The sequence below is a fragment of the Pezoporus flaviventris genome, unplaced genomic scaffold (genome assembly GCF_033815535.1).
Source record: "Pezoporus flaviventris isolate CSIRO_AGI_PZ_B2104156 unplaced genomic scaffold, CSIRO_AGI_Pfla_v1 ptg000143l, whole genome shotgun sequence".
NCBI lineage: Eukaryota > Metazoa > Chordata > Aves > Psittaciformes > Psittacidae > Pezoporus > Pezoporus flaviventris.
This window is the reverse complement of record NW_026892691.1, coordinates 1,328,871-1,347,283: the sequence shown is the minus strand read 5'-3', so window position 1 is coordinate 1,347,283 and position 18,413 is coordinate 1,328,871. Positions and strand designations below refer to the sequence as shown.

The 18,413-nt window shown below is 40.7% G+C and overlaps 1 protein-coding gene across 1 annotated transcript; it reads left to right on the top strand.

Annotated features, from left to right (window-relative positions):
- The first annotated feature begins 6 nt into the window (after positions 1-6).
- Positions 7-16,796, top strand: SLC5A12 (solute carrier family 5 member 12). The gene is made up of 15 exons (XM_061479192.1): positions 7-643; positions 2,735-2,800; positions 3,866-3,917; positions 5,183-5,250; positions 6,278-6,432; positions 7,492-7,632; positions 9,244-9,373; positions 9,723-9,811; positions 10,996-11,108; positions 12,298-12,365; positions 12,708-12,794; positions 13,458-13,639; positions 13,851-13,954; positions 14,162-14,283; positions 15,924-16,796. The coding sequence occupies exons 1-15, from the start codon at positions 287-289 to the stop codon at positions 16,080-16,082; spliced, it is 1,893 nt and encodes a 630-aa protein (XP_061335176.1). The 5' UTR covers positions 7-286; the 3' UTR covers positions 16,083-16,796.
- The last annotated feature ends 1,617 nt before the right edge of the window (positions 16,797-18,413 follow it).

The window sequence follows — 18,413 nt, the reverse complement described above, 5'->3', positions numbered from 1 at the left end:
ACAGCTGAATCTGCTGCCCCAGCCTGACAGAAGCATCAGTAGCACTAGGGTCTAAGTGCATTCAGCACCTTCCTAACTCATTCCTAGCTACGTTTTTCTTCCTCCTTAGGAGTGAACTGGGAAAAAAAAAAATTAGTCTCCTAGCTGAATAGTCTTGCTGCTTATGATTTGTCATTGATGAGCTACAGATAAGCTTCAACTTTGCTGCCAAGTGAGTTCATCTGTTCAGAACAACAGCTGCAGAAAACCAGACTCCTCAACATCAGAGAATTGTTCAACTGCTGCTATGTCAAACTTTGTAGCTCCAGAAGTCAAAAAATTTGTGGCTTGGGACTATGTTGTTTTTGCAGGGCTGTTTTTAGTCTGTGCTAGCATTGGAGTCTTTTTTGCAGTTAAAGAGAGAAAAAAGAAAACTTCAAAGGAATTTTTGGTAGGTGGTAGGCAGATGACATGTGGACCAATAGCCTTCTCTCTCACATCAAGCTTCATGTCAGCAGTGACTGTTCTGGGGACACCCTCTGAAGTCTATCGCTATGGGGCATCCTTTGTGCTGTTCTTTCTTTCATATGCACTTGTCATCATTTTTACTGCAGAACTCTTTCTACCTGTATTTTACAGATCTGGCATTACAAGCACTTATGAGGTAAGTAAAAATAAATTAAAAAGGCACTATTCTAATATAAAAGTCAGTGTCATGCATATAAATATTCATAGAGAAAAAGCTCTGACAGAAGATTTTTTGCAGTGTTTTACAGAACAAGTATATCAGTGCACTAATTCTTTTTCAAACCAGGTGGCATTACTCAAACTGGTTATTCATACTGCAATAAGTTGAAAGCACAAATTAAGGGTCAGAGCTCCTGTCATGCATATACAGCAAAGACAGGAGACAGGATTACACACCAGCAGCAAAGGAAGTTATAGCTGAAAAATATTTTAAGTGTATCCAACTGCTTCTGGTCTTATAAGCAACTATTCTGCTTTATATATATATATATATATATATACATACACACACACACACCTGCTTTTGCAGAGTAGGTATTAAAGACAGACATTAAGAACAAAATTCAATAGGATCCAACTCAAACTTGGTCTAGAGCTGCAATTTGGTCCAATTTATTAGCAAAGTGTACTATTTGAGATCTAAAAAAAATAGTCAAGTAGATATTTGATAACCATTGTGATGCAAGGAAGGAATAAAGAGGAAGATGGCTGCAGGTCTCTCAAAATCAAACAAAACCAAACCAAACCAGCTCAGGGCTGGGGAATGAATTCAGGTATTCTCTAGGAAATGAAATTAAATGAACAACCTCTGAATTTTCTAGAGGTTTTGCTTGGCATTCCTCCTGGAACACCTTATTCTCTTCATATGACAGTTCAGTAGTTGAGAAAAATCAAAATACACAGCCAACCTTGTGATGTTACTGCTAAGAGCACAGTGTGCAGCCCTAACCACTGGGAGTAGCCTTTTAGTCACTTTAATCAACAGGCTCAAATTTGGCCTCTCCTGTTGTTGAGCAGTTTGAACCAAGCAAGAATTGGATGAAGAAAGCTGAGTGAGTTCATGAGGAGTAACAGGAAGACTTCTCATGTTCTCTAAGCCCAAACCCTAGGAGCAGCTTTGGTCAAACAGCTCTGCTTAGGTATTTGGATGCAAGTCAGTTCCAGGTTGGAAAAAAGTAAAATTGACCATCTGCTGCCACTGCCACTGCCACCAAATTTTTTGGCTGGTTTTGGTGCAAGATCAGAGAATGAATTACTCTTCTCATTTGAGCCACCAAAGCTGTCATTGCCCCCACAGTGTGCCCTCAAAATGACTCTGCTGGCTTGAGGAATTATTTTTAGAAACAAGTTACATAAATTAGCTATTTATCTGTATGGCAGACTGTGGGGCTTATTATGCAAGAAAAATGAGAAAGATGAAAATGAGCAAAATTAATAGAAAAAAAAAGCTGCTTTGGAGAACTATACCTAGAGGCTTGTAAAAGAGAGAAGGCTTGTACAGCCTGTGCCTGGAGTCTGCTGGGAGCGCACGGGACTACGGCCCAAGGAGAGACCCAGCCCACCCATGGTTAGAAGGGATGCTGCCACAGATGTAATTTTTTTTGGTCAGCTCTACCGAGAGGCTCCAAGTGGTGACTCAGGTTTAAAAGCTGGGCTTTTGGGGCTAGAGAGCTACTCATCTCTATAGTTATGTGGTAACTAGAGACACTTCCCTACATGTAGCTGTATGTCCTTAAGAACTCCACTTGCTGCTCTATGTTGATGATGTGCAGATTTGGGTTTAGACCGAGACAGGGCAAGAAAGAAAGCTTTAGCTCAATCACTGTGGAACGCTCTTCTACGTTGCCTCTTCTCCATCTGTTCCACCACCACTTTGGTCATTACAGAAGTCAAACCACACTATTTCTCCTAGAGATGACCTCAAGTTTCCACTTCATACAGCTGGAATGTACTTTCATTTGAAGTTCAAATTTCTCTTCCCTTCAGTTATTCCCAATACAAAGAATACTGAATATTGCAACCCAACATATAACTTCAAGTACATGTTACTCATGAGAAGAGTTCTCACATATAATTATCACTATGTGTAATAATAGTCATGCTCTCCTGCTCATTACTTACAGCAGCAGTGCCAGCTGCCAGTAATTTTACTTGCATAGCAAAAAGGTTAATAGCTGTGTCACAGGTGCTGCATGTGCAATTTACTGAAATTCCTCTTTTTCCCTAGTATTTGGAGTTAAGATTTAACAAGATTGTCCGTCTTGCTGCAACACTGATCTACATCCTGCAGACGGTGAGAAGCCGTTGACTCTGTTTATGCCAATTTCACCCAACGTTTCTTTTGACAGGCTAATCTCAGACTGCACATTTTCTATAATGAGATGTTTTAATGAGTACTCTTTTGCCCTATATTTTTTTACTTGGACTGTGAATGTTAAAAAGAATGAATGGCTGCTTTCCTAACTTTCTAGCTTTCTTAACTTTTCATTGCTTAGGATTAAAAATGCCATTTTTGTTGTCTTTGAAACTTGCATGTTTTGCTGAACTCTCACATCTCGTCAAATTCTTGATCTCATGATGTTCCCTTGTCTCTCTTCCCAAGTGAGTGGATTCTGTCTTTCTTGAAAAGCTAAACAAGCTGTACTGGGTAGATTTAGTTAACCAATGACCATTTCCGATAGCGGGGTGAGTGTATCCCATTTGAAAGCTGTTGCATGTGGCATCTCCTGGGGGGATGCCCAGGTAGGACCAACCCAGTCCCAGGAGGTACCATCTCAAAAAGTCACATAGTTATGTATTTGATGGAAAGATGAATTTTATGGGATGTTTGAAAACATTTCTTTCTACATTAATTCCATTTCAGCATTCCAAAATCCTTAGCAACAGATTTGAATGCTTTCTTATATTCAGGCTTTGTTTCTCCCTCAGTTCTGCCCGAACATACACGTGACAGCATTGAGTCAGCTACTTTGAAAGGGTTTGAATAGAAAAATGGATGTTTAAATTCCAAGATCAATGCACCTTATTCCAAGATCAGTGCACCTTATTTCAGTATAACTGTTTGTGTTTTCCCAAGAGCTCCTTTCTGCTTGACTAAGGTAGTTTTGTCATCTAGTCATCTTTGCAACTGGTGAAATAAGTAATACCAAAGCAAATAATGGTCCTTTGATCAGAAAGGAATTAAACCAATGATTTTGTTTTGTAAAGGTTGAAATCCAGATACAGTTAAATGAACAGATATAAAGAAACCCCCAGATCTCATATTTTGCTCTTCTAAATAGAAAATTATCTCTGAGCATTCACACACACATTTTTTTCATTAAGGTTGTTGGTTTTTTTTTTCATCTTTCTCCTCCAGATCCTTTACACAGGAATAGTGGTTTATGCTCCATCACTGGCACTCAACCAAGGTGAGTTCCCATGCTGCACTACACAGCTACCCCAACCAATCACACAAGGCAAACAGAATAAATGAAGCGAGGAAAACAAACAAAAAAAAACCACAAGACTTCTGTAAGAAGGTTTTTGCCTGCTCCTCAGAGCTCTGCATTTCCCTTGCCTCACATCTCCCTCACACCAGTACCTTAGCAGGAGCCTCACATTTGCTGCTCTGCTCTGCTTTGCACTCAGTAACCACCTGAAGAAGTTAGCAATGAACAATTTCTCAACATCCTTACAAAGTTCACAGTACAAGCTGATGATCCAAGACCGTACTCTGTACTTTGATTCCCCTCTTCCCTGTCTCCCGTGTTCAGGTTCCCATGGGCATTAGGGCATTACTCCATTCCCTCTAGCTGGAGCCAAATACCATGCTGCTGTCTGTCTGTACACTTCAATTAACCCTTGCAAACTGGACATACAGCATCCATCATAACAGATGGGAGTAGTGATTTTACTGCCATAGGGCAAAAAGAATCGTGATGGCCTAACTCCTGATACCACCAAAATCGAGGCTCTCCTCATTGTTTGTCGTCTGAGTTGTGATCAGTTTGTCTGACCCCACCTTCACACAGCACAGAGCTTCCTTCCTCTGGAGCTCAAATGAATTTTATGTGACAATTTGCGTTTGTTGTTAGGCCACACTAACTCTGCTAATAAGAGAACCTTTACAAATAGATTTGCCCTCATAAACTATTCCCAGTGGGAGACTTCAGTATAGGCCAAACCAAAATTTCAGTATCTTTTGTAAAGTAACTTTATGAACTAAAATGAACAGGAAAACTGATTTTAATGCAGTATATTCTAGCATTAAACTGTTTCGGCTTGCAGGGAATGGAATTTAGTTTGGGTTGGGATTTATTGTTAGGGTTACTTGGAAATACCTGAAGAACCTGATTACTTAAGAGAAAATTCTGGACTAAGAACAGAAAGCATTGCTTACAAAGCTGTGTCCCATAGGAATGATGTCCTTGCTGTGTGCGATTCCTCTTACATGTTACTTTTGCAGACCTGAAAGTTAGTTAAATCCAATTTGCAAGAAAACAACAACAATGCAAACCAGTATCCAGAAGTATTAAGAAACCTGAACAATCCAGCAAAGCTCCTAATAGACACAAAAGACTAAAATTGATACTTACTCCTATCCTTCTAAAGCTAAAGGATCGTAGCTTTTCTGTTACCATCCAGATGGCCTACGTCCATTTCACTAACCATTTGGTTTTCTTTGGTTTCACAGTCACTGGATTTGATCTCTGGGGCTCTGTGATTGCAACAGGAATTGTCTGCACTTTCTATTGCACTCTGGTATGTGACAGGCATAACTGAACAGCTGGAACATACACTGTTAATTCAACCATGCTTTTTACTTGACAGGCTATTGCAGAAGGGTGGCTTCTACATACATTCCAATTGACTGAGGTTTAAAGTAGGAGAACATAGAGATAAATTTCTTTTAGACTCTGTGGGACAGCTAAGTCTATTTGGAGAAAAAATTATTTCCTCTCAAATCCTGTGCTGTATGTCTCAAGGTTTAAACCAGTTTGAAGCAGAGTCCAGATAAGGAGGTGATAACCTTCCTCTGCCACACTAAATCTTTTGAGAGTAGGTGATTCTTCTTATCTTCTGCAAGTTATAGACTGAAAAACATAGCAATGAAATATGTGCCTCTGGTGCCACCCCAGATCAAGAACAGAGTGATAAAACCTAGGAAGGCCAATCAACAGGTCATAGAGAGCTTTTCTTCTGAGTGGAAGCAACAGGAGACTCAGCATTACAAAAAAGATAAACACTGCAGTGTAAGCAGCAGAGGGCTCAAGACACAACCTCATTTCTGTTCTTATTACCACTAAGGAATTTGTTCACTATTCCAGTCCACCCTTGCTGAAAACACTTATTATGCTGCTCTAGTACAGATCTGATCAACTATGAAAGCAGCTGTGGAAAAAACTGAATCAAAAACTTTCTGGAGCTCTTTTTCCATGTCAGGCTAATTGTGTACGACTGGGCTCAGAGAATTGTAGAGCCTGCCATAGGAAGTACAAACAGACCAGCTTGTATTACCTAAGCTTTTAACTTAGGGGAAAAAAAAAAGCATTTAACTGGAAGTCAAACATTTGCATATGACTGTAGACAAAACTTTCAAAGCTGTGTCATTTTCTAGCCTGCAAAAATACAGCCTTCATGAGAGAATATGAAGTTTAAGAGCCCTGATTTGCTAGATGCTCTACATACAGTTTCTGAACTCCTGAAATAAGGGGTCTTTCTATCTTCTGCTGTATTTGAACAACAGGAAAGAAGATAAAAGCATACATAAAAACACTGTTTGTTTTAGGGTGGATTAAAAGCTGTTGTCTGGACAGATGCATTTCAAATGATTGTCATGGTGGTTGGCTTCACGACAGTTTTGATTCGAGGAACGACTCTGAATGGTGGATCAACCAAGGTCTGGGAGGTTGCCTATGAAGGATCACGATTAAACATATTTGAGTAAGAAAAACACAGTGCAAACCTTTTCTTTTTTTTTGTATATTTAACGTTTAGAAACTATACCCTCATGAAGTCAGAAAGAGTCAGACTTGTTACTGGATTATCAGTGAACAACCTCAGTAATTGAGAAAAGTCCATTCCCTACTTCTTTGATTCTTGGAAATGCAGTTGACCATCCGGAGAACTTAACTCCTCTTTCTGTTACCCTCTTTGAAGAAATCAAAGCCCTCCTGAACTGAAAAGGAGCTTTGTCATTTTTCTGTGTGTAGCTACAAATGCAGCCCAATTATTCCTTCCAATTATATATGTCTTTCAATTTCTATTCATGAATCTGGCACTTTGTGTTAAGTACGCTCACCACAGCAGCTGGCAATGGTGCACCACTGCACTGGGATAGAAAATTGACCTTCCTTTAGCTATTTGTGGCATTGACTGAAAAGTTCATTGCTCAAGGCAAGTCACTGACAGAACATAGCAGCAAGGTCAAATGTTATCTGCTATATCTATTAAGATTAGCAGAACTGCAAAGATGACAGATGCAAGATGTACTTATACTGCTTAGAATTACTGAGTAATGAAATTTCACTGTTGATAAAAAATAGATAACACTGCAGCTGCAGCAATTTCTCGTAAAGAAAATGACACACCATGGTGATTTAACTAGGAATTTGGAGGACTTAATCCGGTTTAGCAAGTGGCTTTGTTCCTTGCAGAGGACAGGGTCCCAGGCAGGATGGCTTGCAGGTGTGTTGCTCCAATATAACACAGATCTGAAATCTGAGCATAAGCAGCCTTATAAATGTGATTTATGTCAATCAATTTATCCTCTGCACGATATATGTTTATCTTGACTTGACAGCAGTATGTTCCTATATAAGAGTAAAACAGCTTCCAAACCTAACCACAGTAGACATTTTCTGAGTTGGATACATACTACCGATGCAGTACTCCCAATTCAGAGGGTAGGACATAGTGGATAGTTCTGAAAAATCACCTGCCTCTTGCTAAAGAAATGTGTGTTTATGTAAGTGAACTGAGTTGCTTTTTTCTCTCTTTTAGCTTTGATGTCGATCCCTTGAGACGACATACCTTCTGGACAATTGTTATTGGGGGAACATTTACATGGCTAGGCCTCTATGGAGTTAATCAGTCCACAATCCAGAGATGCATTTCTTGCAAATCAGAAAAGCATGCTAAACTGTAAGTTACCTGCCATTAACCTGTTCTAGCAATCAAACATACTGATGTGGAATTCTAAGCTTGTCAGGTTTGTCAAAAAATAGCTAATTTTGCTCTGACAGTCTCACTCCCTCTGGCCCTGAATGACATAAGTAAATGCAGAAACAAAACCAGGTAGCCATTAACCGCTTGAAGTTTACTACTTTGGGGTCAGGCTGCCAAATTAATCCTTGGAAGCAGAGTACGGAAAAATGCCAACACAGAAGCTGTGCTGTCTGCAACTTCATTGGTAAAATGTATTTATTGGCACTGTGGCTTTGTTGTATTGTATTAAAAGTGGTTAATGATTTAATAGAGCACTACAGTACAAGGCATTATCTAAATAAACCAGTAAATTATTAATATTCTAGAGCATAAGAATAATTAGAATCAACAGTAAAGAGCCAAGTGAAACTTCAAATTATAGACACACAGGTTTTCCTCAAAATCAGCATTAGTATATGCATAGCTAGATACCAAACCACCAGACTTTTTTTTTTACATGCCTGGTGCTAGTTGCTCGCCCAGTTGGCTAAAGCATAAAGACTGGGAGGTTGGCTTTTGTGCTAGCTGCAATCATACTCATTTTTCTTAAGGTCATGCTGGATTATATGACTTTATCCTGTAGAAAATTTAGTCTTTGAAAAATATTTGGAAATCACAGCAGTGAGAGCATCACTAGCAACAAGTTCTGAAAGACCTTCAGGTCTCAGTAGCACAGCTGTGAATTGGCCCTAACAAGAGACCTTGCATAAGGTCATGCCCAAATATGATGCAGGTTATATAAAACCTGTCAGCTCTTGGGAGCTACAGGGTTACTGAACCACAGCCACACAGCCTCCCCAGTGGATGCTGTCACTCACACCCATTCCATGGACTAGTGAAAAACAACCAAATGTGTTACTTTGCATGGCAACTTTGCAATCATGACAGAATGCATACAATGTCTTAAAAGGAGATGTTCAGGGTTTTGAGTCCAGCTGGCAACTAAACATCGCTCAGTCACTTGCTCACTACTCACTTCTCCTTCTCCCCGGTGGGATGTGGAGGAGAAGTGAAAGGGAAAAAAGGTAAAACCTTTCGGGTTGCCATAAAAACAGTTTAATAATTAAAATTAGGTAAGATTTTATTATAAGGAAATGGAGAGGAATGAAACAAACCAACCAATCCAAATGATGCACAACACAACAGCTCATCACCAGCTGACTGATACCCAGCCCGACCCCAAGCACCAAGATAGGAGAAAGCCAACAACTCCCAACAGACAAAAATCTGTTCTTACAGGGGACAGGAGGGGCAGACCCAGTGCTTGGTGCTGCCCACTGTGTGTCCAAGTTACTGGTCTCTTCCAGCTGTATACCGTGAACCTTCATCCTTGCCCTGTAGCAAGGCTGTATGTTTCCACATTTTTTAAATCAGTATTCCATACAATTTCTTATCCTGCTGATGCCTTTAAGAAAAAAATTAGCTAGCTTTGAATTATACAGCTAGCTGTGATTAAGGTGTCTCCCTAAAAAGTTAGAAAAAACCTAGCTTGTAACAACATTTCTGTATGCATTTTGTATGAAACAGAATTTCTCTGCTTTGTTCTAGGGCACTTTACCTCAACTTACTGGGACTGTGGACAGTCCTGGTGTGTGCAGTGTTTTGTGGCTTGGTGATGTACTCTCATTACAAGAGCTGTGACCCTTGGACTGCTGAGTTCATTTCAGCACCTGATCAGGTACAGATACCCATTATTATAACAGAGTTGCTTAGGACCCAGATGTAGCACACATGAAGACAGTTAAGATTTCCTGGGATGCTTTATGTCCTGTCAGCACTCAGGCACTAAGGTGGCTGGTGAATCAGGGCTAGAATAGATCTTTTCTGGTTCTCCTCGTTCTCTTTTCTGGTTCTCCTGTGCTACTCTGACTGAGCACTTCCCCAAATGACATCCTCTTAAATTCTGACACCTCATTAGTTGGAATAAACCCAGAATTTAGCAACATGCTCGACAGCAACTACTTCTTTTCCATTACCCAGGAAAATCTTAACTAACTGCTTGTGTTCCTCTTGTGCTTCTACCTCAGCTCATGCCGTATTTTGTTATGGACATTTTTTCCTCGATGCCAGGAGTCCCAGGACTGTTTGTTGCCTGTGCATTCAGTGGAACGCTAAGGTCTGTGATCCTGAAGTGACAGTTTAGCTTGTACAATTGATTTCTTGAGGACACAGAATGAGGTCAAGATGTGAAACCCAAAGAAAAGCCCAGATGTTTTACCCAGAACACTCTAAGAAGCAGCAGCAGTGATTTGCTGATTTGCATTATATTTATGCCAAAGTCTACCTCGACTTTGCCATCATCTTTTTATCCCAAGTATATTTTAGAATAACCTTTCCAATACAGACAAAAGAATAGAAAACCTAAGCTCGCTTCCTGAGATACCTTTGGAGCTGCTCCTGGTGAAATTGCCTTTACTGAACCTGACTGCCACCATACCCCAGATAGGGATAGAATGCTTTTCAGTAAGTCTATCTGTACATAAAGCAGAGTTAGACTAGGAAAAAGGGATGTCTGCATGGAGAACTTTTAAAACTTCTTTAGAACTTCAGAATCTACAGGAGTGCTGCATCTTATTGTAGTTTTTACCCTCTACAGGCCAAACACCAGTACTTCATAGGGCATTTGAGAGAGAGGAGTCAAGCTCACAGTGACTGTGGCATGTAAATAATGTCAACCTCCAACAGACTTTTTCTAAAAACTCTTATGTGTAGAAAAAGCAAGACAGAGCTATCAAAACAGGGGAAGGGAAAAAATGCCACCAAAAATCCCTGTGTAAAAGGCACTGGCTTCTCCTGGCAGGAGACTAAGAACAGAGTCAAGGGCACAAAGTACCAGATACCATGCTGTAGGTATGGACCTTGCCATGTTATCACAACAAATTCACAGAGACTGTATTCACCAAATATGTGTTCATTCACCTACCTAAAAGAACCAGCCTATATTTTTCAGTTCTGAGAGAAAACACCCTGTTCCTCCACAAAATGCCTGTTATTACTAGTTGTCACTGCACATCCTTTGATTTGTAAGGGAGTAGAACTTTTATTCTGGAGCATGCTTGTATTTTGAAGGACTTGCAGATTGGTAGGGTCAGTCAGGATGAGTTTTCATCTTCTGTGCCAGCATGAATCAGAGTCCCTTGCAATCCCAGAAGGGACAGAAACTTCACCAACATCAGTAGCATTTGTGAAAAATACTGTAAGATGTACAGTTCTTGAAGAGTATTAGTGCTGAACAAGAGGAAGCAATTTATAAATATATAGTGTTTCTTATTTACTTAGCATTCTTCTCATTTTCTACAGCACGGTAGCTGCCAGCATCAATGCTTTAGCAACTGTTACCTTTGAAGACTTGGTCAAGAAAGGTTTCCCAAATCTCTCCGAGAAGATGAGCACGTGGATCAGCAAAGGCTTATGTAGGTACTCTAGATGGGATCCATTTCTTTAATACCAAAAGCATCCATACCCACAGCTGCTACTATTGCAGGAGAAAATAGGGCAGGATTTTATATACTTTGAGCCTTGAGAGTCCCTGACTCTCAGTGTAATGAAAGGCACTGTCTAGAGACTCCTCTTCAGAAACACACTTCTGATTTAGAAACCTCCACAGTGTAACCCTTTATAAACTCTCAGGATGAACATCAGCCTGGTGCTTCAATACAATTATGCATTGGCACTATATGGTACAGAAACATAGACTAGCATCCACAACTGTTCCTGAAAACCGCTGCAAAACTTGTTTCTACTGAAAATATTGGGGAACACTCTGGGATCTTCTTTACAACACAAGAACAATATCAGTGTAGTTTTTTATCACATTAATCTATAGTAGCGTTATGAAATATTATTTTTAGTAGGCAAATAAGACATTTCTATTCAGTGTTGCGTAAGCAGGTTGTTCAATTAAAATTTATAAGAAAATGAAAAACAGATCATTAACATCAAAGTGGTTTGAATTTTAAGATACTTGTAAGAATTATTGCAGTAATATTACAACCCTTTCATAAGTACTGTAAGAATATTATAACCATTTATTGATGTTAGTAAAGATCAGATAGGAGCCAAACCAATACAATTTCTGTTTCTGTAAATGTCTCTAAATTTCACTATTCCTGCTTTTCCTCTTATTACTTAGCTTTCGCTCTCAGGACCTAGAAAGACAATGTTTGTATCTGAAGCCAAAGTGTGCTAGCACATTAGACAAGTTTTGGTTGGCTTTACTCAAGATTGCTATATACAGAGTTTTGTCTCCCACAAAATTAAAACTGGTGTCAAGGAAATAAAGCTGTGTTGTTTATCATTGCTCAATTCATTCATTAGGTTATTCTAAAAGTGTTATTTAAAAGCAACAGAAACATTTCTACATGAGGCATAACTTCTAACTTAATTTCATCACTAATTGCTGCTTCATCAGAAAAAAACAACTAATGAAAAACACAACAAAACTTCATGCAAAACACCACTGTGTTCTTAATCGTCCACTTCAAATGTCAAAGCCCAAAGTGCAAGTTTCTGCACACTGCCAGGTCACTTCAGACACTAGATGAATTATAAATCATCCACTATTAACCAGCACTGACAACCTCACTGCTTTGTCTTTTTCAGGTGTATTATATGGTGTCCTGTGCACTTCGATGGCGGCAGCAGCGTCTCTGCTAGGAGGAGTTGTGCAGGTATCTCTTGCCTCAGAAACACCATGAGATGAACATGAACGAACAGAAAGGCAACAAACTGACCAAATAATGCTGACAGCCCTGGGGACTCCTGGATTATCTGAACAATTTCTGTGTACACTCTGCTGAGAGGAATAACTAGGGGAAAAAAACTAACAAAAATCCCCCGATTCCTTCACTGTTTATCCACTCCTGGGAAATGATAGTGTGATGCCATCCTTAACTATGCACTGAAATCACTGCTGGTGTCTTCAGCCCCGCCATTTCCCAGACCAAAAGCAGAACTGCTCATGCTCCCTCCAGATGTTGCACTAAGCTCCTCTCTCTTCTCTGCATCACCAGGCTTCCCTCTCCATCCACGGGATGTGCGGTGGGCCCATGCTGGGATTATTTACCCTGGGAATTGTGTTTCCTTATGCTAACTGGAAGGTAAGGAAAAAAAGTTCTTCTCTAAAGAAAACCTCTTGGTGTTGTTTGCTTAAAGCTCCATCTTGAAAATTGTTTGGGTTATTTAGATTTAGTCTTTGGGCTGCTTTTCACATTTAGAGCCTAAGGAGTTCAAGATGTGTTTAAAGGTCCCTTTTCACTGCTGAACTTATCCCAGTTGAATTTAACTATACCCAACTGTGGAGTAATTGGTGATTAGATCCACATGAGGGTTGGGTTTTTTTGTTTGTTTTCTAATTATTTTTCTATTTCTGAGTTTCTTCTCTTTCATTAAGAAGACAAAGATAGTCAATACTTGCCCCAGCCTATATTCACCTTGGGATGCACCGAACAATTTCAATTGCTCTGCCTTTGCTAACTGAAGGAATACACAATTATGAGCTCACTTCACATTGCCCCTTGAGCAGCCCAATCACATTTACCCAGCAGCAAAACTAAACTCTGAGTTGCAGTTTTGATCATAAGTTTTGCTTGAACTTCTATTACTAGAGCGCAATAAATCACTCTGGTTTATACCTTGGTTGAGAGAATGGAACTGATTTACACTGACAGAGATCAGTGATCACCTACTCCTCCTTAATACATGTTCACAGAGAAGCCTTTCCCATGCGTCACTTTTAACACTATCTTTCTATACCTTCCGAGGGTGCTATGGGAGGCCTCTTAGCTGGGATTACTGTAGCTTTTTGGACTGGTACTGGCGCTTTCATTTACCCTGCCCCGCCGACAAAGTCCATTCCTCTGCAACTGTTGACTCTCAACTGCACATTAGCTAACAGCACCGAGGCACCGATGACAACGGCAGCTCCCACAGCAGCTTTAGACAGGTATTTTCCCTATAATTACAACCTAAACCTGTGTTTTAGCACAGCACGCAGCCTGAGCCTGCGGTGCACAGCCAGTAAACACCAAATGGGATGGGAGAACACTGCCAGATCATATACCAGCTGCAGTGTTAGCTGTATTTTTCTGCCATATTTGAGACAGCTTAAATGTACTCACTGGTCATCACTAGTTGCTTTTGTCACCTCTTCACAGACCTTTGCTGGCAGACACCTGGTACTCCCTCTCCTACCTGTACTTCAGTGCCATAGGCTGCCTAGGCTGTGCCATCACAGGGCTGCTGATAAGCTTTATAACAGGTTGGTATTTAATATATATATATGCATATATAAATGCTTTTACACAATAATCTGACTCAGCTGTTACGAGAGTTTTAAAAAAGCCCAGCAAGCAGCCTGGGAGAGACTCAGGAGAGGGCAGTGGGCTCCAGTCCTGATCCACCCCACCTCATGGTCTGGGATACCCAGCTATCCATACATTTATGTATAGTTCTTTTCTCTTTTCAGGACCCAACAAAGGAGAAGATATCCCACCAGTGTTAATCCAACCAGTTTGCAACCTGTTTTGCTTTTGGTCCGACAGACTCAAAGCTCTGCTCTGGTGTGGTGTGCGGCACCACAGCCAGGAGGTGAGTACCTGAGCCCACAGCTCAGCCCTGCCATGGCACTGGTGCCACAGGTGTACATGAGGTATGCACCACACGAAGAGCATGCCAGCCTCCATCAACCCCCCTGTAAAGTTATGTAAGGGATGCTGCATAGGACCACAGACTGGAAATGAGATCCGCCAACCCCTGAACAGTGCTGGGCAGCAATAAGTTACCGATCTCCCCTGTCTACACAGCGCATGAGCTGCGGAGACAAACAGCCCTTGGGACAGCCAGCAGCCCATGAAATGGTGGCTGAACTCCTGCTCCCTGCCTGTCTTGCTGTACCAGCCAAACAGGGACAACACTGCACTTTGCACCCTGAGATCAGTTCACTGAGCTCTTGCCCCCTCCCACCGAGCCAGAGAATAAAACTTGAGCAGTCACATGTCCATAGAGCTCTCCTGCTGATACTGCCATTGCCACCTCCAGACCCGGCAGGGCTTCTTCCCTTCAGGGCAGCACTGCTGGCCCATCAGCTGCAACCACCAGCACCTGAGGAGCTGTGGCTCACTACCTCCACAGACACAGGGCCAACTCTTCCACAGGTGTCTCTGGGCTTCACGAGCCATGCAGCATGAGCACCTCCTCCTCAAGTGCTGCTGTAACAGTTTGCAGAATCTGCTAGGTGTACAGAAGGGGCAGAGTCCCAGAATGGTTTGGGCTGAAGGGACCTTAAAGCTCATCCACTTCCAATCCCCTGCCATGGGCAGCGACACCTTCCACTAGTCTAGGTTGCTCCAAGCCCCATCCAACCTGGCCTTGAACACTGCCAGGGATGGGGCAGCCACAGCTTCTCTGGGCACCCTGTGCCAGTGCCTCACCACCCTCACAGGGAAGAACTTTTGCCTAAGAGCTCATCTCAACCTTCCCTCTGTCACTTTAAAGCCTTGTCCTATCGCTACAGAAAGCAATATGAATGTTTTCAACTCCTTCAGAATACCCTTTAAATCCTGAAAGTAACCTTTCAGCTGCAAGGCTCACATAGAAACGATCCTTCCAGGCAGCTTAAGTTTGGCATTAAAGCTGATGGCTTCATTTGGACAGCAGCTGTGATGCCTCTAGATTTGCCTCAGCTGTTTCACTTGGCTTTTAGGTGCTCAACATAACTTCATCTAGAACTTTCCTGAAGCAAAAGCGTCTCAGTAAAAGCAAAATCACATATGCATTTATTGGCTTGTATTTGCTTAAAATGTAGAATAACATTAATCAAGTATTTACAGTGTGAAACCACTGAGGCAAGTGTAGGCCAATCCACTAAAATGCACATAAAAATGCAAATGACAATCTAAATTTAAGTACTCAGGAATGCACTGAGGGCGCATTTAAAGACTTTCATATGAACAGAGTTGTTACGAGAATTGGTTTTGTGGCTTTTGCCAAAGACTTTCCATGGGGAAATGAGAAAATCAATGGTTACATATGGAGGACACACACACTGAAAAGTGCCTATTTGTGGGTACGAGACTCATTTTATGTAGTGAAGTAACTCCTCAGATTTGTAAGAAAGGATGTCAGAATTTCAAACTGCAACAAGATAGCCTTTAGCCAAAGGAAAAAAGCCATGAATCCAGGCTTCAAACTACTGAGGTATTGTTTTTGCTTTGTTTTGTTTTTTTCAGGGGGACTTGGAAAAAAATCTGCCTAAAGATACTGCAAATCAAACTGGAACCGATGACACCTTCAAGAATAGCACCAACAAAGAAAACAAATGCCAGTTCCCTGGTTACAGTCCCAAGGAAAAATCCTATACTAATATGAGCAGAGAATCTCGCCTCTAGAAGCTGAGAGACAAGGGACATTTAATCAAACTCTATGTCTTCAGCTTCAGAAATGAAGGGGTTTGAGGTTTTCTTATCACATTTACCAGCTTGCAGATGACCAAGAGGGATGAATTGCTCTCTATAGCAATTAAGGCTAGATTTTTATTTATGAATTTCATGACAGACCTGGGAAATCATCGGACAGTGGGGTTTTGGAGGCCCTGCTACTTCAGAAGAAATGCTTCGTGAATCTTGTTGTGGAAGCTCCACCTTGGAAGTAGCTGCAATACATCTGTATCCCACGCTCTGTTCAGTAACCAGTCATCGAAGGGAAACTTGCAAAGGGGAACTTGAGATAAATTAAGACTTTAAAGTAGCTTCTGAGGTCTCTCACTAAGGTGAGACTGTGAACTGCCCTCTGATGGAGGGGAAAGAAGGGAGGTCAGGCTGAGATAGTATCTGCCTATTTCTAGGTGTCACAAAAGGCCTCCTCACAGGGATGTTGTATAGACCAGACTGGTCTTTCAGTGACTGAGCTGCGTTTACTTCCCCTGTAGAACTCAGATTTCTTTGAAACGTCTTACTGTAAAAGCTATAGGAGAGAGTAACAAATTTGACTTCAAATGCGGGATAGTTCTTTATTCATGTTAGTCTTGGAAAAACATCCTTTCAGCTCAGAAAGTTCCCTACACTACCTTTATGCAAGAAAGAAAATAAAATGACAGTTGATGATGATGCCTCCTGATTGAAAGTACTGAATTTTGAAAAAAATACACACAATTAGGCAAAATCAGTGGTCTGATAAAACATCTTGGAAGGAGGTACCTAGCCCACTAAGGTTCTGTTCCAGTGAGAGATTTTCTCTAGAATTTGCCTCTCTAAGTCAAACTCAACAGACCACCCTCTCACCTTGATATATGTTTGAATGTAGTTTTCTGGATGAATGTATTTGTGTTTATACAAAGCTTGTAATTCAATGTAACAGACTGAATACCAAAGACTACTTAGTTATGGACCCAGCTGATATATTGAGCTCCTGGATATATTGAGCTCCTGTTGCTTTGAAGAACCCAGCTGTTGCTTTTGCTTTATCAGTGACCATCTTTATGATACAACCTGGTCCTTGAAGTTATTTCCCCCATCTGTTTTCATGCCCTACCTCTGGGTATGGTCCCAGGATGTTCAATCAGAGAACAGAAAGTGCAGTCTGTAAATGACACTGCCATCCTTGTGTGGGGCAGTTTGTCAGCAAACTGAGAATTAGGTCAATATTTGTGTTCACCCTTTTCACCCCACATTTATAGTATCATAAAAACTTACAGCTGAGTCTGGCTGGCAGCCTGTTGCCTCACATGGCATACTTTCATGCTTCCAGACTCAGTATGGTTAGAAGGTAAATACAAAAATTGAGTAAATAATGCTATTGTATCATTTATATCTCATGGCTACACACATTATTGCTTACATTAGATTAGGAGACGATAACTAGCATGTTTAAAGATGTAAAATAATTCCGCAGTGAAAGTGGTTCAAAACAACCATTGTGAAGCTACATAGCTGGCCAGTGGATGAAAAAGCCCTCTGTACTGGTAGAGTTGGTGGGTATCTGATGCAGAGACTTCTAACTGTGAAAACAACCAAGTCTAATCTAAATATTTCTCAAGGCACTTACTCACTGCAGTATTATTATGCTCTGCATGCTGTATTTTTTCACAAGTTTAGCATTTTCACAAATTTTAACATTGGATTCACTGCAGATTTTTTTGTCCTTTCCCAGAAAAGGTATTCTCCGAATCAGCGAGAATTGCATTCTCTCAAAAGATTTTTGAAGAAACATCCTTGAGAATTTCTCTTTAACTTCTTGTTTCTGGGCTAGTTTTGTTTCAATCAAAGCTGCTCATCAAGCCCAAGTGATTCCTATGTTTGTAAAGGAGCCAGTCATTCTGAAGGGCTTTACTAAATCCTACATGTGTAATTAGTATGACAACTAAAATCAGTAATTGCTAGTTCAGTCTTCTACCAAGATACAAAGATGCGGCCTAGCAAAACTGGAACACAGAAAAATTACCATCCTGCTTAAATATTCACACCAGTGTTGTTTACAGTTATCTTCTTATCTTCTAATTTCACTTACATCCTGAGTCATCGATCCTTCCACAGAAGAGCTAGCTGTTGAGCTGAAAAAATGAGGTTAAGAGATGAGGAACGTGTAAATTCTAAAAGAAGAGCTTATATTTACAAAATTGCTAGTCACAAGTGAAAGCCATAGACCAGAAATCACTGAAAATTTGAAAAGTGAGTAAATATAGTATGTAATTGCTAAAAGTTAAAGGTGCCCGAGCCAAGTTT

What these genes read in the sequence shown, in the direction of transcription:
- SLC5A12 (XM_061479192.1), top strand. Translation starts at nt 287, where the DNA reads ATGTCAAACTTTGTAGCTCCAGAAGTCAAAAAATTTGTGGCTTGGGAC. An exon ending in TCACGATTAAACATATTTGA is followed by an intron (nt 6,433 to 7,491) that starts GTAAGAAAAACA and finishes TCTCTCTTTTAG; the next exon opens with CTTTGATGTCGATCCCTTGA. An exon ending in CCCACAGCAGCTTTAGACAG is followed by an intron (nt 13,640 to 13,850) that starts GTATTTTCCCTA and finishes ACCTCTTCACAG; the next exon opens with ACCTTTGCTGGCAGACACCT.